This window comes from Malania oleifera, chromosome 9 (assembly GCF_029873635.1).
Source record: "Malania oleifera isolate guangnan ecotype guangnan chromosome 9, ASM2987363v1, whole genome shotgun sequence".
NCBI classification, from domain to species: Eukaryota; Viridiplantae; Streptophyta; class Magnoliopsida; order Santalales; family Ximeniaceae; genus Malania; species Malania oleifera.
The window spans coordinates 2,395,670-2,413,601 of record NC_080425.1 but is presented as its reverse complement, the minus strand read 5'-3'; the positions used below and the strand labels follow the sequence as shown (position 1 = coordinate 2,413,601).

The following is a 17,932-nucleotide window of genomic DNA, read 5'->3' as shown; positions in this document are numbered from 1 at the left end:
AGAAGGTTGGGCCAGGACAGCTTGGTCCCAATGGTTAAACAATAAATCTTTGGGCCTCTCTTTGGTTTCTAAAGAGGGGTACCCCCAATAGCGGAATACTCAGTTGGGTCTCACCTCCAAGGAGGCCCTACTCAAGTTTATGGAGTTCCAGAGCCCTCTTATGCCTGATCCTATCATCGATCTGGTCTCCCTAGCCAATTGCAGAAGTCAGATAAGGGGGAGATGGATATATATGCAGTTAACGAATTCCAAGCTCCCTTTTCAATTCATTAAGACAAACATAAAGGGATTCAGCATTCAGTGTGTCATCAGGATGATTTTAGTATGATTTTGAGAACAGGTTGGGAAGAAATTGACGAATTAGTGGTTGAATTGGGTTTCTCAAAGGGGTTAGAGGCTGGTATATCTAGGAGAAATTGAAAAGTAGAAGATGGAATGGGTACAAGATTTGATGTTTTAGGTTTTAATTTTGAAAAATCTAAGGGCCCTATGGTTTATGCTTGTTGGGAGGCTGCTCTAATGGTGCAGGAATGAAGAAATTATATGAAGAGAAGATTGAGCAATCTAGTGAAATAAGGCCAAAGACTATAAGGAGATATTTTGCAGGGGAGTTGAGTATCATGGAAGATGACTAGATAGGAAGAAGGATATAGGAAGTAAAGGAGATTGCAAGGGAAAGGAGGTTAAGAGATGGGGAGATTTATTTGATAGTGATAGTGATGACTTAAATGAGTTGAGTGTGACGAAAATTTGTTTTTGGATAAGATTCAAGACCAGTATGGTTATGTTTTTGATTCTTGCGGTGATCTCGGGGACCTATCTTATGTTCATCCAGCCTCGCTAGAAGGATTGGAGGGGGTTTCTATTTTCGAAAGAATGGATTGGTTAATAAACTTGTAATGCAATGATGGAATTTTTCTTGCACTTGTGGAGGTGGTTCTTAAGAAGGATTTAGAAGCCGAAGAGATACCAGATAAATTGGATTTAAAAATGTGTGATGCTGGAGGATTGGAAGTGCGTCTTATTGGGGGTAAGTACAAAGCGAAGAAGGGTCAGAAGGAGCTAATAAATCTTAAGTGCTTGGTGAATTATGATGGAAAGGTATTGAAAAGGAGTTTTCTTGGTTAATTACTGTCTTTGCTTTATTTTTATTTTCTTATTTTTTTATTTATTTATTTTTTTGGGGGCAGGTGTCTTGTCCCCTTACATTGTAACTGTGATTTATGGTGTATTCCCAAGAGAGGGGGTTAATTGGATATTTTAAAATTTCTAGGTCAAGTATGTCCTATTTTAAAAAACATAGCCAGTATTTTGCAAACCAAGGGTTTTTCTAAGCAATCACAAATACCACAAATATTAAGATATGCAAGTATTTAAATCATGCACAACAATCACAGTAAATCAAATATAAATATACAAGTGCGGAACATAAATAGTTTAAGGAAGAGAGAGCAAACATAAAGATTTTTTAAGAGGTTCAGCAAACCTTGCCTACGTCCTCGCCTCAAGACAACGCGCTTGAGGATTCCACTAAACCGCTCCCTTACCGGGTAGAGCAAACCTTTTACAATACTCCTTATAGGGTGAAGTCCCCCTTTACACCACTCCTTCAGTAGGATGAAGCCCTCCTCTTCAGGCGATACCCCACGCTTGGCCCAGTTCTGTACCCGAACCGTAAAATACAAAATGATAAATAAATTTTGTGTACAAAGAGATGCTTCTCAAATAAGCTAAGATGTACAATGTGAAATCCAATGCACTCTCACAAAATATAATTTAAAGATGAATAGAGTTTTAGGATTACTCTCTCAAAAATATATATTTGAAATATATGAGAGAAGAAGAAAGTATGTGATTTTGATTTTAAAAACAAAGTATGCACTAAATGTTTTCAAAGATCTTAACCCACCAAGTGATTTCTATAAAAATGATTTTCAAAAGTTAGATGTTGGAGAAGCTAGGGTTTAGCTCAATTAAATATTTTGTAATGAAAAGATAAAATGAACTCTTGAATCTTGCAATAGAAATGCTCAAAGATTTCATAAGCTATAAAAGGTTTCTCCAAAGATTATTTTCCAAGAAAAGATGTGGGAGAAACTCTTGATTTGCACTCAAGAAAAAAAAAGGTCGTACCCAATGCACAAGGCTCCCACTTTGAGTGGGGTCTGGGAGAGATGGATGTTGGCAAGCCTTGCCCCCATTTTTGGAGAGGCCGCTCCCAAGTCTGGAACCCGAGACCACCTGTACTGAGGCGGAGGCACTTGCCATCGCACCAAGGCACGAGTAAAAGCTTTTTTTGATTTACAAAGATGAGTGAAAATAATGCCCAACAACTTAAGAGTATAATACAATAAGATCAAAAGTTATTAAATGAGCTTTGGGCAAGGTATTTATAGAGTTTTTCAAATTATAGCCGTTAAATGACCGTTGGGGCATTAAACAAATATTATTTTTGAATTTTTCCTACCATTTTCGGCTTAAAAATGGCTCAACTCGAGAGTTTTGGTTGACTGGCAGTGTGTTCGGTCGACTGGCCTTAGGCGATTTTCTAAATCCCCGAAGTTTGGTCGACTAGATCATTAATCCGGTCGACTGGGCTTTCAGGAGCTTTCATGGGTTGGTTGATTGGGGCCTTTGCAATTAGCCAAATGTATTGTTCGGTCGACTGGGCTATAAGGGCCGGTTGATTGGGCCTTCACAAAAAATGAGCTTCTGGTCGAGAGGTCTGGTCGGTCGACTGGGCCTTTGAGGCCGGTCGATTGGGCAAATTGAAAAAATGAATTTTAGCCCTCTTTTGACCTTAAAACCATTTCAAACCTTTGTGTATGAGTTTGGCATTTTATGAAAAAGGTTCTTCCAGAAAAACTTTGATTCCCTAAGGTCTCTTTATGGTCAGTATTGAGCATTCAAATCATATCATGCAAGACCTATAATTACAATACAAATTAAATGCTTTTACAATTGAAACATTAAGGTCTTCACTCCTTGCTCTTCAGTTTGCCATCATGTGATGTGAACTTTACAAGCCTCATGGCTTCCATTGTATCCTTACCATATGTGCGTGCTGAATTGAAACCTTGTTGAAGTACTCAACGCACAGATAAGATACTTGTGCTTTGTCATTTTCAAAACGAGATCAGACTCATAAAGTCAACATTCTCTTTCTTAATGTAATACACTTTCTTTTATTAAAAAAAAGAAAAGAAAAGATTACCTCCCATAAATGTACCATATCCAATAGTTTGATCATCAACAGATCTAGCCCAATTTGCTTCAGAGTATCCCACAATCTTACAATTCCTATTATGTTTATGTGCCAAACCTTTTTGGGGGAGGGCCTTTGAGATACCACAAACTCCTACAAACAACATTCTAATGTGGTTATTTTGGATTTTCCACAAATTGACTCCTAATCTCCCACTGCAAAAATATGTCATGTCTAGAGACAGTCAAGTAGATTAACTTGCCAACCAACTCCATGTATTGACATTTGTCTTCGAAGTCCGGTCAACATCCTTTGACAGCTTACGTTGGGATCCATAGGAGTATCAATTGGTTTAGCTCCCAACAAACTAGTCTCACTTAGCAAACCGAGATAGATTCATCCCTTTCCTACACCATACAATCTCAATACGAAGAAAGTAATATAGAATACCCAAGTCCTTGATTTGAAATTTTGGTTGAAGCCACTGCTTAGCATTTGCAATCCCACTATGGTTCCTGCTAGTGATGATGATATCATCAGCATGAACTACTAGAAGTACCATGCCTATCTTTGTTTTGTGGACAAAAAAATCAAATGATCAGAGTAACACTACTAAAGCCAAATGTTGAGACTACAACACTAAATTCGTTGCACTAGGCTTGATGAGATTGTTTAAGACCATAAATGGCCTTATGCAACCTGCATACTTTACCATCCTTGGCAACATGCCTAGGAGGTTGCTCCATGTATACCTCCTCTTTCAAATCTTCGTATAAGAGGGCATTCATCACATCCAATTGATATAAGGGCCAATCAAAATTAACTGCCAATGAGATCAATACACGAACAAAACTTAATCGAGATATAGGAGAGAAGGTCTCAAATAATCAATACTATACATTTAGGTGTACCCCTTGGAAACTAGTTGTCTTAGGCCGTTCGATAGGGCTGTTGCGAAGATATTTGATGGTGTAGGGCCAACAACACCTAATCAAATTCTTACTAGAAGGAAGATCCACCAAGTCCCATGTCCCTCAAGTGGTCAAGGCATCCATTTCTACATCCATTTTATGCTTCCACCCAAGTTTAGCAACTGCTCAACATGCCAGGAAGGAATAGAAACTTAGGAAATAAACAAGGCAAAAGAATGCATAGGACTGGGAAGGTGAAGAACTGAAACATAATGGGCACTAGGATAAACAACTAAGGATTGCTGAGCACATGTTTGAGTATATTTTTGATGAGAAATGGCCAAATCCAAGTTACATTGGGGTGGATCTCTAGAACTGGAAGTTGAAATAGTGATGGGCAGAGGAGTTGCCTGGATGGTGGTAGTGATGTCTGTGTTTGCTTTCCATCGTTCATAAACCTTCAATTGTTTCTTTAGATCAGTAACTAATGGACTTGGAAAAGGGGTACAAGATTTCTTGAGAGGGATATGGGTAGGAATAGGAGGATCAACACAAGAGGTGGGGACCATAAATCATTGATGGAATCAAAAATAGATTCATCCAAGGAGGGCCTGACATTGGAAAAATAGGGTGTCCACTAAAAAAAGGTGAGATCACCACTAACATATTTCGTATGAGCGTGGGGATCATAGCATATATATATATCCTTTCTGAGTTCTCAAGTACCTAACATAGACACATTTAATAGCATGAGGAAAGAACTTGTCTTGACCAGTATGTGGAACATGCAAAATATGTACACCCAAAGACATGGGGCACAACAGAGAACATGGATGTTTCTGAGTACACGATGAAGAAGGGGATGTCCCCTTGTAACACTTGTGGCATTCTATTAAGCAGAAAATTGGTTGTAAGAAGAGCATTGGTCCAAAAGGTCTTAGGAACATGCATATGAAGGAGTAGAGACCATGCTATGTCAAGTAAATGTCTATTTTTTTTGGTCCAGCGACTCCATTCTGCTGAGGGATGTCCATATGTGATGTTTGATGAATAATCCCTTTGGCCAAGAAAAAAAACCAAATATCATTTTGAACAAATTCAAGTGCATTATCAAATTAAAAAGTTTGAATATTGATTCCAAATTGGATTTTTATTTCCTGATAGAATTAAGTAAATATATTCAAAAATTCAGACCTATCTTTTAACAAATAGATCCAGATCATACGCGAAAAATCATCCACAAAGGACACTAAATATTGATGACCAATCAATTTCTTAACTCTACACGGACCCCAAATATCTGAATGAATAAGATAAAAACAATGTTTTACTACTCAACTTGACTCTAGACGGAAAAGATGTCCTAATTTGCTATCCTAATTAACATGTATAAGTCTCAAAACAAGAAATGGACTTGAACATAGGAAAAGCTTGTAGTTTTTTGAAGGAGTGGATGACCCAAACGAGCATGTCACTGATCAAATAAAACGCCATGAGTAGAGATTAAGGAAGCTGTATGAACAAGAATTGGACCCACCATGATCACCATTGAAATATTACAGGCCATCTCAAGCCATCCACCAATCCTCTTCTTTGTCCAGAAATCTTGAATAACGCAATGCGAAGGAAAGAAGGTCACATAATAGTAATGAGGCTTAGTTAATTGACTAACTGATAGTAGGTTCAAGGAAAATTTAGGCACATATAACACAAATGAAAGAGGAATAGAAGGAATCAAGAAAATATTACTTGAACCTGAAACTGGTGTAACCGGACCATCAGCAAGAATAAGCTTAGAGTATAAAGTAGTGGAGTTCAAGGACACAATCAATTTGAACTACCTATCATATATGAGGGGGCACTAGAATCTATGACCCAAGATGAGGAGGATGAAGAGGCAACAAGCTTGGTTGTACTTGAATGGCCCACAGTAGCAGTAGATGTAAAAGACTGAGTTTGGCGTTATTGAACCATGCACAAAAGATTGTTAAACTCCTCTCAGGACACGGTGGAGGATGTACTCAACTCCCCTGTGGAGTGGGTGGTGTATTTGTAGTGTCAATAGTAGAATCGCCCTCCGCAAGATATTTATTGGCCAGAGCTGGTTTCCCAAGGAGATCCCAACTGCGATCAATGGTATGATTTTCCTTGCCACAATGTGTGCAAATGTGAGAATTGCCATGACAAACTCCTTGTTGTAGTACACAACCGATGCCAGACCACAATCCAAACCTCGTCCTAGTCCTCCAAAACTTCCCTTACTACAGTTAGAGGTAGTATCCATGGCTGAGTTATTGTGGGAAGGAGCTTGGTAAGTCAGGCAGTGCACACTTAACACAAACTGTACTTTCAGGACTTCAAAAATCCAGAGCTTAGAAGAACACTTCAAACTCTCCAAAATCCAAAACTTCAACCTAACCCAGAAGGAGGATGTCCTTGAACGACTCTCAAACCAACCAGAAAATCAGATTTGAGGACTGATTAAGGGAAGACAAGGAAATAACAAAAAACAGAAGATAAGGAACTAACAAATAACCAAAAACAGAGTATCAAAACCAGTTCAGATAAATCAGATCTGAAGGAGATCAATGATCTGATACCATGTCGTAAAGTTAGAGACTGAGGAGAAGAATAGTAGGAGAGAAGAGAAGAGGAGAAGAAGAGAAAAACAAAGTAAAAACTGAGCGGCAGCTTCCTGGAGTCTATGCACAGATCCTGGTCTGCCCTTTTATTAATAATAACGAAGTCTTAAGGACAAAAATATTAACACAACCTAATAATAAAAATAACATATTCCTTTCTAAAACTCATTTCATCCTTTCTAAACTTGCAATGATGATCAGCGTATTCTTTTTAGCTTGCATTTGCAGATTGCCCTTGAGCTTGTTGAACATCCTGCACATTTCCAGCTCCAAAACTTCATATTTTTTGGCTGTTGTCTTATTCTTAATTTGGATTTGGTAGTGGCAACTGCTTCATCAATTTCTTCTATGATATGCTGATCTCCGAAAGCCTTCATGTTGTGGCAACCATTCGTGGAAATGTGGTTACTATTAGTGTTATAGCTTGCTTTTGTTGTAACATCACTCATGTATTCAGAGTATGGAAATATACCTGGAGATTCATCTGGAAGAATTGATTTTCAGTTGCGGAAGCACTTTTTGACTTTATTAGTCCGTTTTCATGTTGAGCTACATCTTGGTTTGTCTTATCAAAATTATTGGCCTGCGTCTCCTCGTTCTCCTCCTCCTTGTTTGACACATTAACATCCTTCATAGGCTTTAAAACTACTTTCTTCTTTTAGCCACCAGTGTTGACGTAGAAATGAGTAGGTATTGTCATGCTCATCATGTACTGCACTTCAGTTTCTTTCCAAGTATGATCAAGTAGAAAATGGCATGTTTCCCTTGGTACTATGTCGTTCTTTATAAGAGACTCCAAAAAATTGATTATAGACCTTGTTGTCACGAATTTCCATTACTTTATCAAACAATGCAATATGGCACTGGGGGTATTCCATTGCTTTGAGTTTTATCAAACAATGCAATATGGAGCTGTGGGTATTCCATTGCTTTAAGCTTCAATTTTTCCACCACTACTTTGGCAAGCAGATTTTGCCACTGCCACTGCCACTGCCAATAAATAACATACAAAACTTCCATTCTATTGTGCATCTTGTTCTAAAATGAGTCTTCTGCAGCACGTCATCCTTCATCTGAACCATTTTACAGTTCGTTATTTTCTTTTCTTTTCTTTAGTGATTACTACTGCAGAATTACCAAAACTTTCAAAGCTTTCCTCGTGTTATTTTCTTTTCTTTAGAGATCGTTACTAGCCAATGCTCACCCAACCTAATTACTATAGTAACATATTCTCTTCTAACAATGACTAATGTGGGAGAAAGGTGTCAGCTAAACTAAAGAAAAAGGACTTAAAAAGTTAAGCATTTTTTAAAATAAGGTAAAAGTCACACTTGGTGTAACGGCAAGAGAATTGGGCCAATCTTGGTAGAACCAGAAGCCCCTGCACTGGATTTACCTTTTTTTTCTTTAAAAAGTTAAATCCTAACGTTATTCCTTTTTTTTTTTATGATTAATTATTTAATATCAGTCTTTTCCTTTTAATGATTGAAATTTCTTAGTAGACACTGAAATCATTTTGTTTTACTCAAGAAATATTGCTTAATTGAGTTTTTCCTTTAATGAACAACGGGCTGAAAGAGTGTGAGAAATGAAGTGTCATTTTCCTCAACTGTCTGAATTGAAAAGTAAAATGAAATCTTGGCAACTGAATTTAGGGACACCATTAATTACATGGATATCAGCACCATTATTACTGCTAAATTTGGACGGGCGTAGTTTTATTTTGCACACTTTAAAAGGACAAGTATGGAGGAATTGACAAACCACTGCAGTTGTAGCCTTGTAGGTGTGAACTCTGAAGTACAAGGATATAACCTTATCTAGCAGTGAACAGGATTCTGATAGAGTGGGAAATTGTTTTGGGTTTTATCGCTGTATGAAGTTTTTTGCAATTCGGAATTTTTCACTTGTTTCTGGTTTTTATTTTAAATTTCTATATTTAAATAAATTTCTTAAACTTTTAATTATATTCTCAATGTCTCAATTGGTTGATTGTACATGTATGTTATGGAGGCCATAAAGTTTTAGCAACTGTAACAGATGGAGACAATTGTATACTTCTATCAATTTAAAAATCTCCACTCACAAGCATGCTAATGTTTTATGCTTATTTTTTATTTTATTTTATTTTTTCAGCCGTTTACTCCTGCAGAAACGACAGTTCTTTCATTCTCATAGGGCTCAGGTGATGATTGACTTTAAACCTGTTTGAGAATTTTCTGATTTTATTTTATTTTATTTTATTTTATTTTATTGCTATTTTTCCTGTTTTGAGTTATTTTCTTTATCAAACATGTTCTTTTGAGTCGTTGTTTTTGCAATGAAATGCTTGAATGAAACCTTCATTTTTTTCCTTGGCAAGTGAAAAGGTGAATTTTTATTCTTGTTCCAGTACTAGTCCCTCCATATAATTTCTGGGAATCTTATAATAACGCGAGTACATTGTGTAAATAGCTTCGAGGAGTTCTCATTGAAAGCATGGGCAATTTAGTTGATTAGCTAGCATGCCATGGCCTCAGCTTGAGCGATTTGTCTGGCATTATAAAAACAAAATTTATTTTATTTATGCTTCATGCATTATTGTAGACTTGGAGTCATGAGCATAGCATAATCATTCTCTGCCTCCACTCTCATCTGGCTGTTTACTATCATTTGTAATTGGAAAATATAGTCATTAAATGAACTGGGGTTTGTTTTGCTGCTTGATTTGCAAAAGAATGTTAAATGTTTTCCCATTGAGAATTTAAGCATGAGGAACATTGCACACGAGTGAGCAACATGAGACTAATACTTGGAAAAGGCAGTTTCTTGTTGGATGTCAATTAATTATGATCATCTATTTTCTGTAGCCAAGTGTAGTTGATTTCTAGTGGTGTTGTGTTTTTCTTTTTTTAATGATTTTTTTTTTATGTCTTTCTTGATTCTTTAGAAAATTTGCTATCCATTTCCAACATTGCTTTCTTGGAGCACTTCCCAAGTCTTCATTTTTGTAAACTATGGTGCTGAAGCAATGGAAAGAAATTGTTTGTATTAAGCTTCCAACATAAGTAGCCTAGTAGCAATATGGAATATGTGGCATTCTCAGTTTAAAAATTCTACTTGTTGTTTGCTACGTTTATGATCATTTTAAACTTGATTAAGTTTGTACATGTACACATACACACACATATTATAGAACCATGCTGTTAGAGTTTTCATTTGTCTCACCTGGTATAGTAAAATTTTGAAATCTTATATTGATTTGTTGGAGAAAAATCACTAAAATGAAATGATGGAAGCTAAATCTATTGACATTTGACAAGACGGTTCTTACTGTGAAATAATTCCTCCCCATTTTTGTTCATGATCATGTTTCTATTATCCGCTTAGATGTGTTTTCTCCTCCTTAAATAGTTTTGCATATTTTAAAAAGCATCGGTGTAATTTTATTCATGATTTTAAAATTTTTCATTAGCATTTTTTATGATTTACATTTTTATTTCGAAAGCTAATTTTTATTTTTATTTTTTCATGATTTTAACTTTTTTATTTTTTTCATGCAAAATTATTGTTTTTGTGTATATTTTGGTTTGGTGCATTAAAATTTATTTGTCAAGTAGTTCTTGGGTACTCGGAATGTTACTAATTATTCTTTCAAAGTTCATTATTTTTGGAAAGATTTTGTTTTTGTGACAAAAATTGTTGCAAATTTCATTTGACACTTTTCTGCATGTATAATTCTTGCTAGTTGCTACTGCTCATAGGCTGTAATTTTGGGTTTATAGGGTTCTTAATTGATATGAATTTGATATTATCTTCTCTTTCACTACCAAAATTGCTATGTTTTTCTCCTCAAATTATTCTTGGTAGTTTGTCTCTGTTTCACAGGGTTTGTTGTGGATATTGATTGAATTATTCTTTCCAAATCTGCCTTAAAGATCTTCTGCATGTCTATTTTGTTACTGAAAATAGTTTATGCTTTTGTGGGGGATATGTATTGTCAGAGTAATTCTTCGTTTCTTGATTGTATTATTCTTTCCGTATCTGCCGTAAAATTCTTCTGCATTTGTCTTGCCTGTCACTGAAAATAGTGTATGCTTTTTGGGGGATGTGTATTGTCAGAGTTTAATCCTTTTCCCTGATGGCTAACAATTTTTTTCTGTTCTTTTTCCCATTTAAAATGTTGTTTCTTTTGCTAATAATATCTGGGAAGCACATGATCTTCTAACTTTAGCAAGAACATGTTTGTAATTTTTTCCTTATACCTTTTACATTTATTTTATTTTATTTTTATTTTATTTTTATTTTCTTTCGATCTTAAGCCAATGGCTTTGGATCAAGTATTGTCAGATCGTGATAGCGAGGATGAGGTCGATGATGAGATTGCAGATTTTGAAGATCGAAGGGTATGGTTATTCTATGTGATTTGGGTAGCTTCCTATTTTGACAGAGAATTTATTAAGGAGGAAATTTTTTACTTTCTGTTGCTCATTTTTATGGAACCTGCTTAGGATCGTGATTCTTTTTACCTCCATTTGAAAAATTCATTTGTCCTGCTGTGATAGATGAGTTGTGCTTAGAAAAGCTTAACGAGCTCAACGTAGACAAGTTTACACTATAACAGTGTTCTGAAAAAAAGAAAAAAGAAAAAGAGAAGCTCAATAATGGAGTCTAATTATCACCTTTTTTTTCTCTGTAATTTTTTCTATTATTGTTTTTGTGGGGGGGGGGGGGGGGGGGGGGGGGGTTTGATTGCAATGGCCACATTCATGGCTTTCTTTATATGTTGTCGACTGTGGTGCCCTGGTATAAAAAATGTGGATATAGGGATGTAAATAGAGATGATGAAAGAATTTATAAATATTGGAATATTTCTTACATATTAGATAAATAATAAATATTGGAAATATTAATTAATACATTGCAAATTTATAATTACATTGGTCGGGCTTGTCTAAAGGTGGGTTGTACTGACAGTTAGAAATTTGTTCAAAACTTATACTGGAAGATATTAAAATTCCTAATATTTTTGAATGAAAAAATATCTTTTCTTAAATTGGGTTTGATTTGGGCTGAGTTCATTTCCGTATGTTGAAGTCTTTAGGTAATGATTATATCAAATCATGATATGTTTCAGATGCTTGATGATTTTGTGGATGTCACCAAAGATGAAAAGCATTTCATGCATCTTTGGAACTCATTTGTGCGGAAACAAAGGTAGCTTTTGTTATCCACTTAAACTTTTTCATATTCTTAGTTATTTTTTTTACTCTTTTATGTTAGATATTTCACCTTTGTTTATTTTTTTTTTTTTTTCAATTATGGAAGTGAAATGGGTCTCAGGGTTAAACAGTTCCCTCTGGTTTTGTGCAAACTGTGTCTTACTATGAAGAGGTTTATTTTCATTGTGGCAGGGTGCTAGCAGATGGTCATGTTCCTTGGGCATGCAAGGCATTCACAAAACTTCATGTGCGGGAGTTGGTCGAAGCTCCAGCTCTATTTTGGTAGTATTTTTGCATATTTAGTTACATTTCCTGAATTGCTATCACCAATACTTCTGTTCATTGTCATAACATATAACATCTTTAGGACCCATTGATTTTTTCTTTAGGGTGATGCCTAGCCATCTGTGTTGAGTAGACAGCATGTTTTTTAAAATTAACTTGGTTTGGATGGGAGTGATGCAAAAGTCAAATTAGTGAAGGCAATTTGGTCCAAAAAATAGGACTCTCATGGGAATGAGATTCCTATGAAACTTACCCTTTGTTTGGGGGGGGGGGGGGGATGCGTATGTTTCATGACTATTTTTTTCGTTGTCATAAATGTGAACATTTCTATCAATGTCAGATTCTCATACTCAAAAAGGGATGAGATGTAATGGGCATCACATTCTTGGAAATCTTGAATGACGCTGCGAACCAAATGCCCCCGTAGGGGGCTCCTACTGCTGATTTGCTTTGGGAGCTTGGTCATCGGGAGAATTGCTAGGTTGTTAGATGGGTGGAAAAGGAGCACATTTAGTTCTTCTTGGCATTAGTTATTTTGGCACATATCTTTTTGGTTCTTAAAAAGAATCAGTTTGAGAAGGTTCAATTGTCTGAAATGAATTTCTAGATTTGCATATTTATCGACATCAAGTTCGTAAAAAAAACCAAATTGTTATTGGCAATTATGGATGATATAAAAAGTTGTGAAAAACCTTTTGGTTTGCTTGGCATTACTCTTATTCATGCTTGTCTTCTATCCTTTTGTATTATTTATCCCTTTTTTAGGTCTTAGGTAATTTGGTGTTTAAAAACATTTCCTTGGTGGGGAAGTGGTCATGACATTTTTATTTTCAGTAAATTTGAGCTTTCACATACTTGGGGAACGCTACTGCCAGAGTTAATATTAGTATGTTTCTTGCGTCCTTGGAAATTTGTATCTCAAATTTTTTGGTCTTCCTTTGCTATATCCTTGGAGAGAATCTGTTTTTGGGAGGACATTCAGATCGGGAATGTTCCTTTGGTTAGGGTTTTCTTTGTTTGTTTCCTCTATGTAATCTTCATGAGGCTTCTATTGGGCAGCAGATGAAGTCACTGATCCATGCTGCCTTTCTCATGTTGCAAAAGGGGGCAATTCTTTAGATTTTCATTTTGGGAGGAATGTCATTGAGAGAGAAACTAATGAGCTTGCTTCTTTGAGCATCATATGCTTAATTCTTTTCATGTCCAGGTGGGGAATGATAAATGTGTTTGAAAACTCAATTCTTCCGGGGATTCTCATGCATATCCTTTTTTTCTCATCTGCTCCATGATCATCCTCTTGCCAGCCCTTTGGGCTGTTTATTCTCTAATCTATAAAGCTAAAGTTCCTTCAAAGATCAATGCCTTTCCTTGAATTTCCATGTGAAATTTTTTTTACTGATAGTCATCTTCAAAAGCGAATCTCTAACCGAAAAAAGTGAACCAAAACCTAACTGTTAACAGTTCTCATGGTTAACCGTTTTTTAGTCCAATATCAACCAAACTGAGTTGATAAACGCAATCAATAATCAAAGTTCTAATTCTTGAAAAATAGGATAAATGTGACAATTCAAGCGCTGAGCTGTTGAAAAAAAATTATTAATATATCAGTCGGTTTATTGTGGTTATTGAATGGACTGAACTGAAACCAAATCACTTACTGAAAATTTTGAAAACTCTGAATTGAAACAAAAAGAAAATGGTTAATCAGTTTCTTGGTTCAATATGGTTTAGTTCTTCAAATTTTCTTGCCCAGCACTAGTCAAACACTATTGTCAAGTTTACAAGATTGTTTGGGTCACCAAGACCTATGTGATGGTGAATGAACGGTGGTTGCTCACCTCTCTTTAGAGAGTCCACAATTTATTGTTGGGTACTTCATGCTTCCTTTAAAGCAAGGTTTTAAATCTCTATTTCAATTAAAATTTTGAATCTTCAAAATTATGGAATGACAATGTCAATGTCAATTTCAGTTAAGAAAAATTATGGAAATATGTAGCAAAACATTGTAAATTCTTACTTGATACTTTAGAAACTATTAATTGACAATAATATAAGATTTGGAGCTAAAATATTTTTTAAAAAATATGTTAAGGATGGGTATATGGTGTAATATAATGATGCAAATGGGCCTCAGGATATTGTTTGCTTTGGGGAGTGGTTACTCATGGCTTTAAAACATGTCCCAATGGGGAAAAGAACCCAACCCATATAAGAGGCCCTCCTTCTTAGCCTTTGGGTACGCTCACCCCTCCTTGCAAGGCTTGCTATCCTCAATGAGTGGCCCCCACACCTCCCAGCAAGGTGCTAGTGTAAGAACCCGACCCGTGAGATATGGAACAAATAAATAAGAAAAGGGTAAAACAGTAATTTGAGCAGGCTTCGTTGATGAAGCCAGTGTTTTCGTCGACGAAGTCCCTTCTATTGTTCGGCGACAAAATGCAAAGGTTCGTCGACGAGGAGTAGCCAAGAGATTTTGGAAAATCCTAAAATCTTAGGTTCGTCGACGAGGCCACTATGACATCGACAAATTTCCTTCGCTGGCTCGTCAACGAAGACGCCACCTCGTCGATGAGGTTGGCTGGGTCAAAGGCTCTATAAATATCCATTTCTTTTGCTTCTTGGCTAAGTTATCAAAATTCTCTCTCCCTCTCTCTAGAACTCGAAGCTCCACTCTCTCTCTCTAGATTTCTTCGCCATTCGTCGTTGGAATCGATGATTCGACGTTATTGCGAGGATCAGGGAAGGAATCTCTACGTGTTCTGTGGAACGGATTTTCGTTTTGAGGACTTCGAGTTTTGACCCAAAAGTCGAGGTAAGGCTCGACTTTCATTTCCGTTTCGGTAGATCTGTAGAGAGAAAGATTGTAAGTAATTATAGTACTGTGATTTATAGGTTTTAGGAACTCGGTTCACTATTTAGGAGTCGTAGAGTTCGTGTTTGGATTTTCAGGGAAAGGTAAGGGGATTCTGTTTATATCGGTTATTTTTTAAATCAAATTTAGTAGAACTGTGGTTCACGATCCTGTGTATGTTTTGACTACTTATTTGGGAAATCTAACTGGTAAAAATCACGGGATTTTCACGTTACAGTTTTGGGAAAAGAAGGCGTCGAGTTGCATCTCTGGTTTCGTTGGAAAGCCATGGATATATTGTTGAGTATATTGTGTTATGGAGATGGCCATGCCTTGACTTGTTTTAAACTGTATTTTGAAAATCATGATTTAGTGATTACCAAATAAGTGTGGAATGAACTGTTATATGAATATGCATTGAGTTGTGATATGCTGAAATGAGAAATAGGAACGTGTGTTCCGAATTGTTCCAGGTTGTGAAAGAGTGTCTGACTCTATATCCAAGGGTGTGAAATACCACCTGCCAGTGGCAAGCGTGTCCGGCTCTATATTCGAGGGTGTGAAATATCGCCTCTTACCGGCTGATCACCGAAGGGTGTGGATCCACCAGATGTATCAGTATGATGCCATGGGAGCTTGGGGCTACGCCATGTGCCGGGGACGCCGTGTAATGCGGGCCAGCTTCATGCCGAAGGGTGTGACGACACCGGGTTGATTGATCATGTGTGTGTTGAGAACTATATTGGAACTGTTTTGCGAAAATGCTGGGACTGAACTGTGTATGTTTTATGTCATGAAAACACTAATGCCACACACCGATATAACCTGATTCTGCCTTATTGAGATGTGTCTCACCCTTATTGTACGTACATATTTTCAAATCCTTCGAGTAACCGAAACTAGCGTCCTAGTGTTGGGAGCGTGGTGGTCGGTTTATTGCGTAGAGTACTTGTGTAAGTACTTGGACTGTAACAGGGTTGTCGTTTTGGGTATTGCTGGCACCCTAGGTTATGTTTTGTAATATGGAGCTTAGACTCTATTGTATAGACTCTGGTATGGTACGATGAGTGTATGGAAAGAACTTTTCTGCTGCGTATATGTCGTGTATGTGAATGTGTATAGGGTGTATGGAAACCCCACGGGGTCGGACCCTTGTTCATTATAGTATCATGTGTGTTTTGTATGATACAGGGACGGGTTAGGTTACTACATCACACCCTGGGGCCCATTGCCGAGTTCAGGGCGGGACAACTTGGTATCTGAGCTAACCAGGTTTCATGGTCTTGTAGACTTGGGTAGGCTTTAATGTGTGTACATACCAGAGCATAGGATGTCGTGAATGGGTAGAGTAGGTCGAGGGTTGTCTCATAGCTAGACAAGGATTCGTTGGTGGTGTTTTGTGTTTTTCCTGGAATGATGATTTCAGTAAAACCACGGCAAACCATTGATGGTTTCGTGTCGGTGTGATAGGACAGACCTGGACCCGTGGGAGTAATAGTTGACATGATTAGTTCCAATGATTGCGTTAACTGTGTACGATATAGGAATTCTAACTGATTTCTATTCTATTTTCAAAATGTAGCTCAAGGATAACAATTTTGATAGTGGCTCCGAGGGGACTGCGAACGGTGAGTCTCCTTCTGTGCCTCGAGGGTTGACGATACAGGTTATGCGGGAGATCGGACGGAGTGTTAGGAGGCGTGAACATCTCCTACTTCGGCGGGGTGTACCATCGAGAGGTTCACATGTATGCACCTTTCGACGTTTTTAGGAGGACTCGATTCGATGATAGTAGAGGACTGGGTTGAAAAGACCGAAAGGATTCTTGAGGTCCTACACTGCACAAATAAGCAAAGAGTCCTTTACGCTACCTTCCAGCTGTCTGGGGAGGCTAGGCGATGGTGGACTGCGGTGAGTCTGCTGGAGAAGCAGAGAGTCGGTCCAACAGAGATGACGTGGAGCTGTTTCAAGGAAGTGTTCTTTGAGAGGTACTTCCCGGCCTCCACACGCGATGCTAAGGTGAATGAGTTCTCTATTCTGACACAGGGAGATATGACGGTGCAGGGGTATGCTGCTCGGTCTATAGAGCTATCCTGTTTTGCACTGTGCTTGATCTTGAACGAGTACGAGAAGACTCGAAGGTTCAAGAAGAGCCTGAGGAAAGACATCCGCAGATTAGTGGGTATGTTGTAGATCCATGAGTTTTCGATTTTGGTGGATAAGGCCACGGTGATCGAGACTGGCATCCGGGAGGATGAGGTGGATCAGGAATTGAAGAAGAGGCCAGTGTCATCTGGTTCTCGTCAAGGATCATAGAAGAAGAGGAATAATGGCTTGGGTTACCACCAGAATACCGAGCGTCAGGGTTCTTAGGTGGACCAGTTGCGCGATTGTTGTACCAGGTGCCACAGATGGCATGACGGTGAGTGCCAGTCATTTGAGGGTAACTATTACAGTTGTGGCAAATCAGGCCACATGGTTTATAACTGCTGCCCACCGAAGAGAGACATGCCTGCATCCAGTGTGAACTGAGGTAGCAATCAGATACCTTGAGGAACCATCCAAGCGAACACAGCTCCGGCGAGGGTATATTCTCTTACTTTAGCGGATGCTGACCGTGCGGAGAATGTAGTGACAGGTACCTTGTTATTGCTTTCAAATAGAGCTGTTGTTTTATTTGATTCGGGTGCAACCCATTCTTTTGTATCTGTGAGCTTCGTAAAGCTGTGTGGGGTTGAGACTCAAGTTATGAATAAGGGGTTATCTATAGCTACACCGTCTAGAAGTGTAACGTCTTGTAGGAGGATGTTGGGAGGCTGGCAAGTGGAAATTCAGGG

General features: G+C 37.6%; 1 protein-coding gene across 5 annotated transcripts in view; it reads left to right on the top strand.

Moving 5' to 3' along the window:
- Positions 1 to 17,932, top strand: part of LOC131164794 (polycomb group protein EMBRYONIC FLOWER 2-like) — a 125,435-nt gene that overhangs the window by 87,392 nt on the left and 20,111 nt on the right. For 4 of the 5 annotated variants that reach the window (XM_058122247.1, XM_058122249.1, XM_058122248.1 and 1 more), the window contains 4 exons: positions 8,895 to 8,943; positions 11,060 to 11,143; positions 11,875 to 11,954; positions 12,152 to 12,241. In XM_058122247.1, the coding sequence (XP_057978230.1) occupies positions 8,895 to 8,943; positions 11,060 to 11,143; positions 11,875 to 11,954; positions 12,152 to 12,241 (303 nt within the window). Of the gene's footprint in view, positions 1 to 8,894; positions 8,944 to 11,059; positions 11,144 to 11,874; positions 11,955 to 12,151; positions 12,242 to 12,584; positions 12,946 to 17,932 lie in introns of those variants that run through there. The other variant, XM_058122251.1, reaches the window with a different exon arrangement.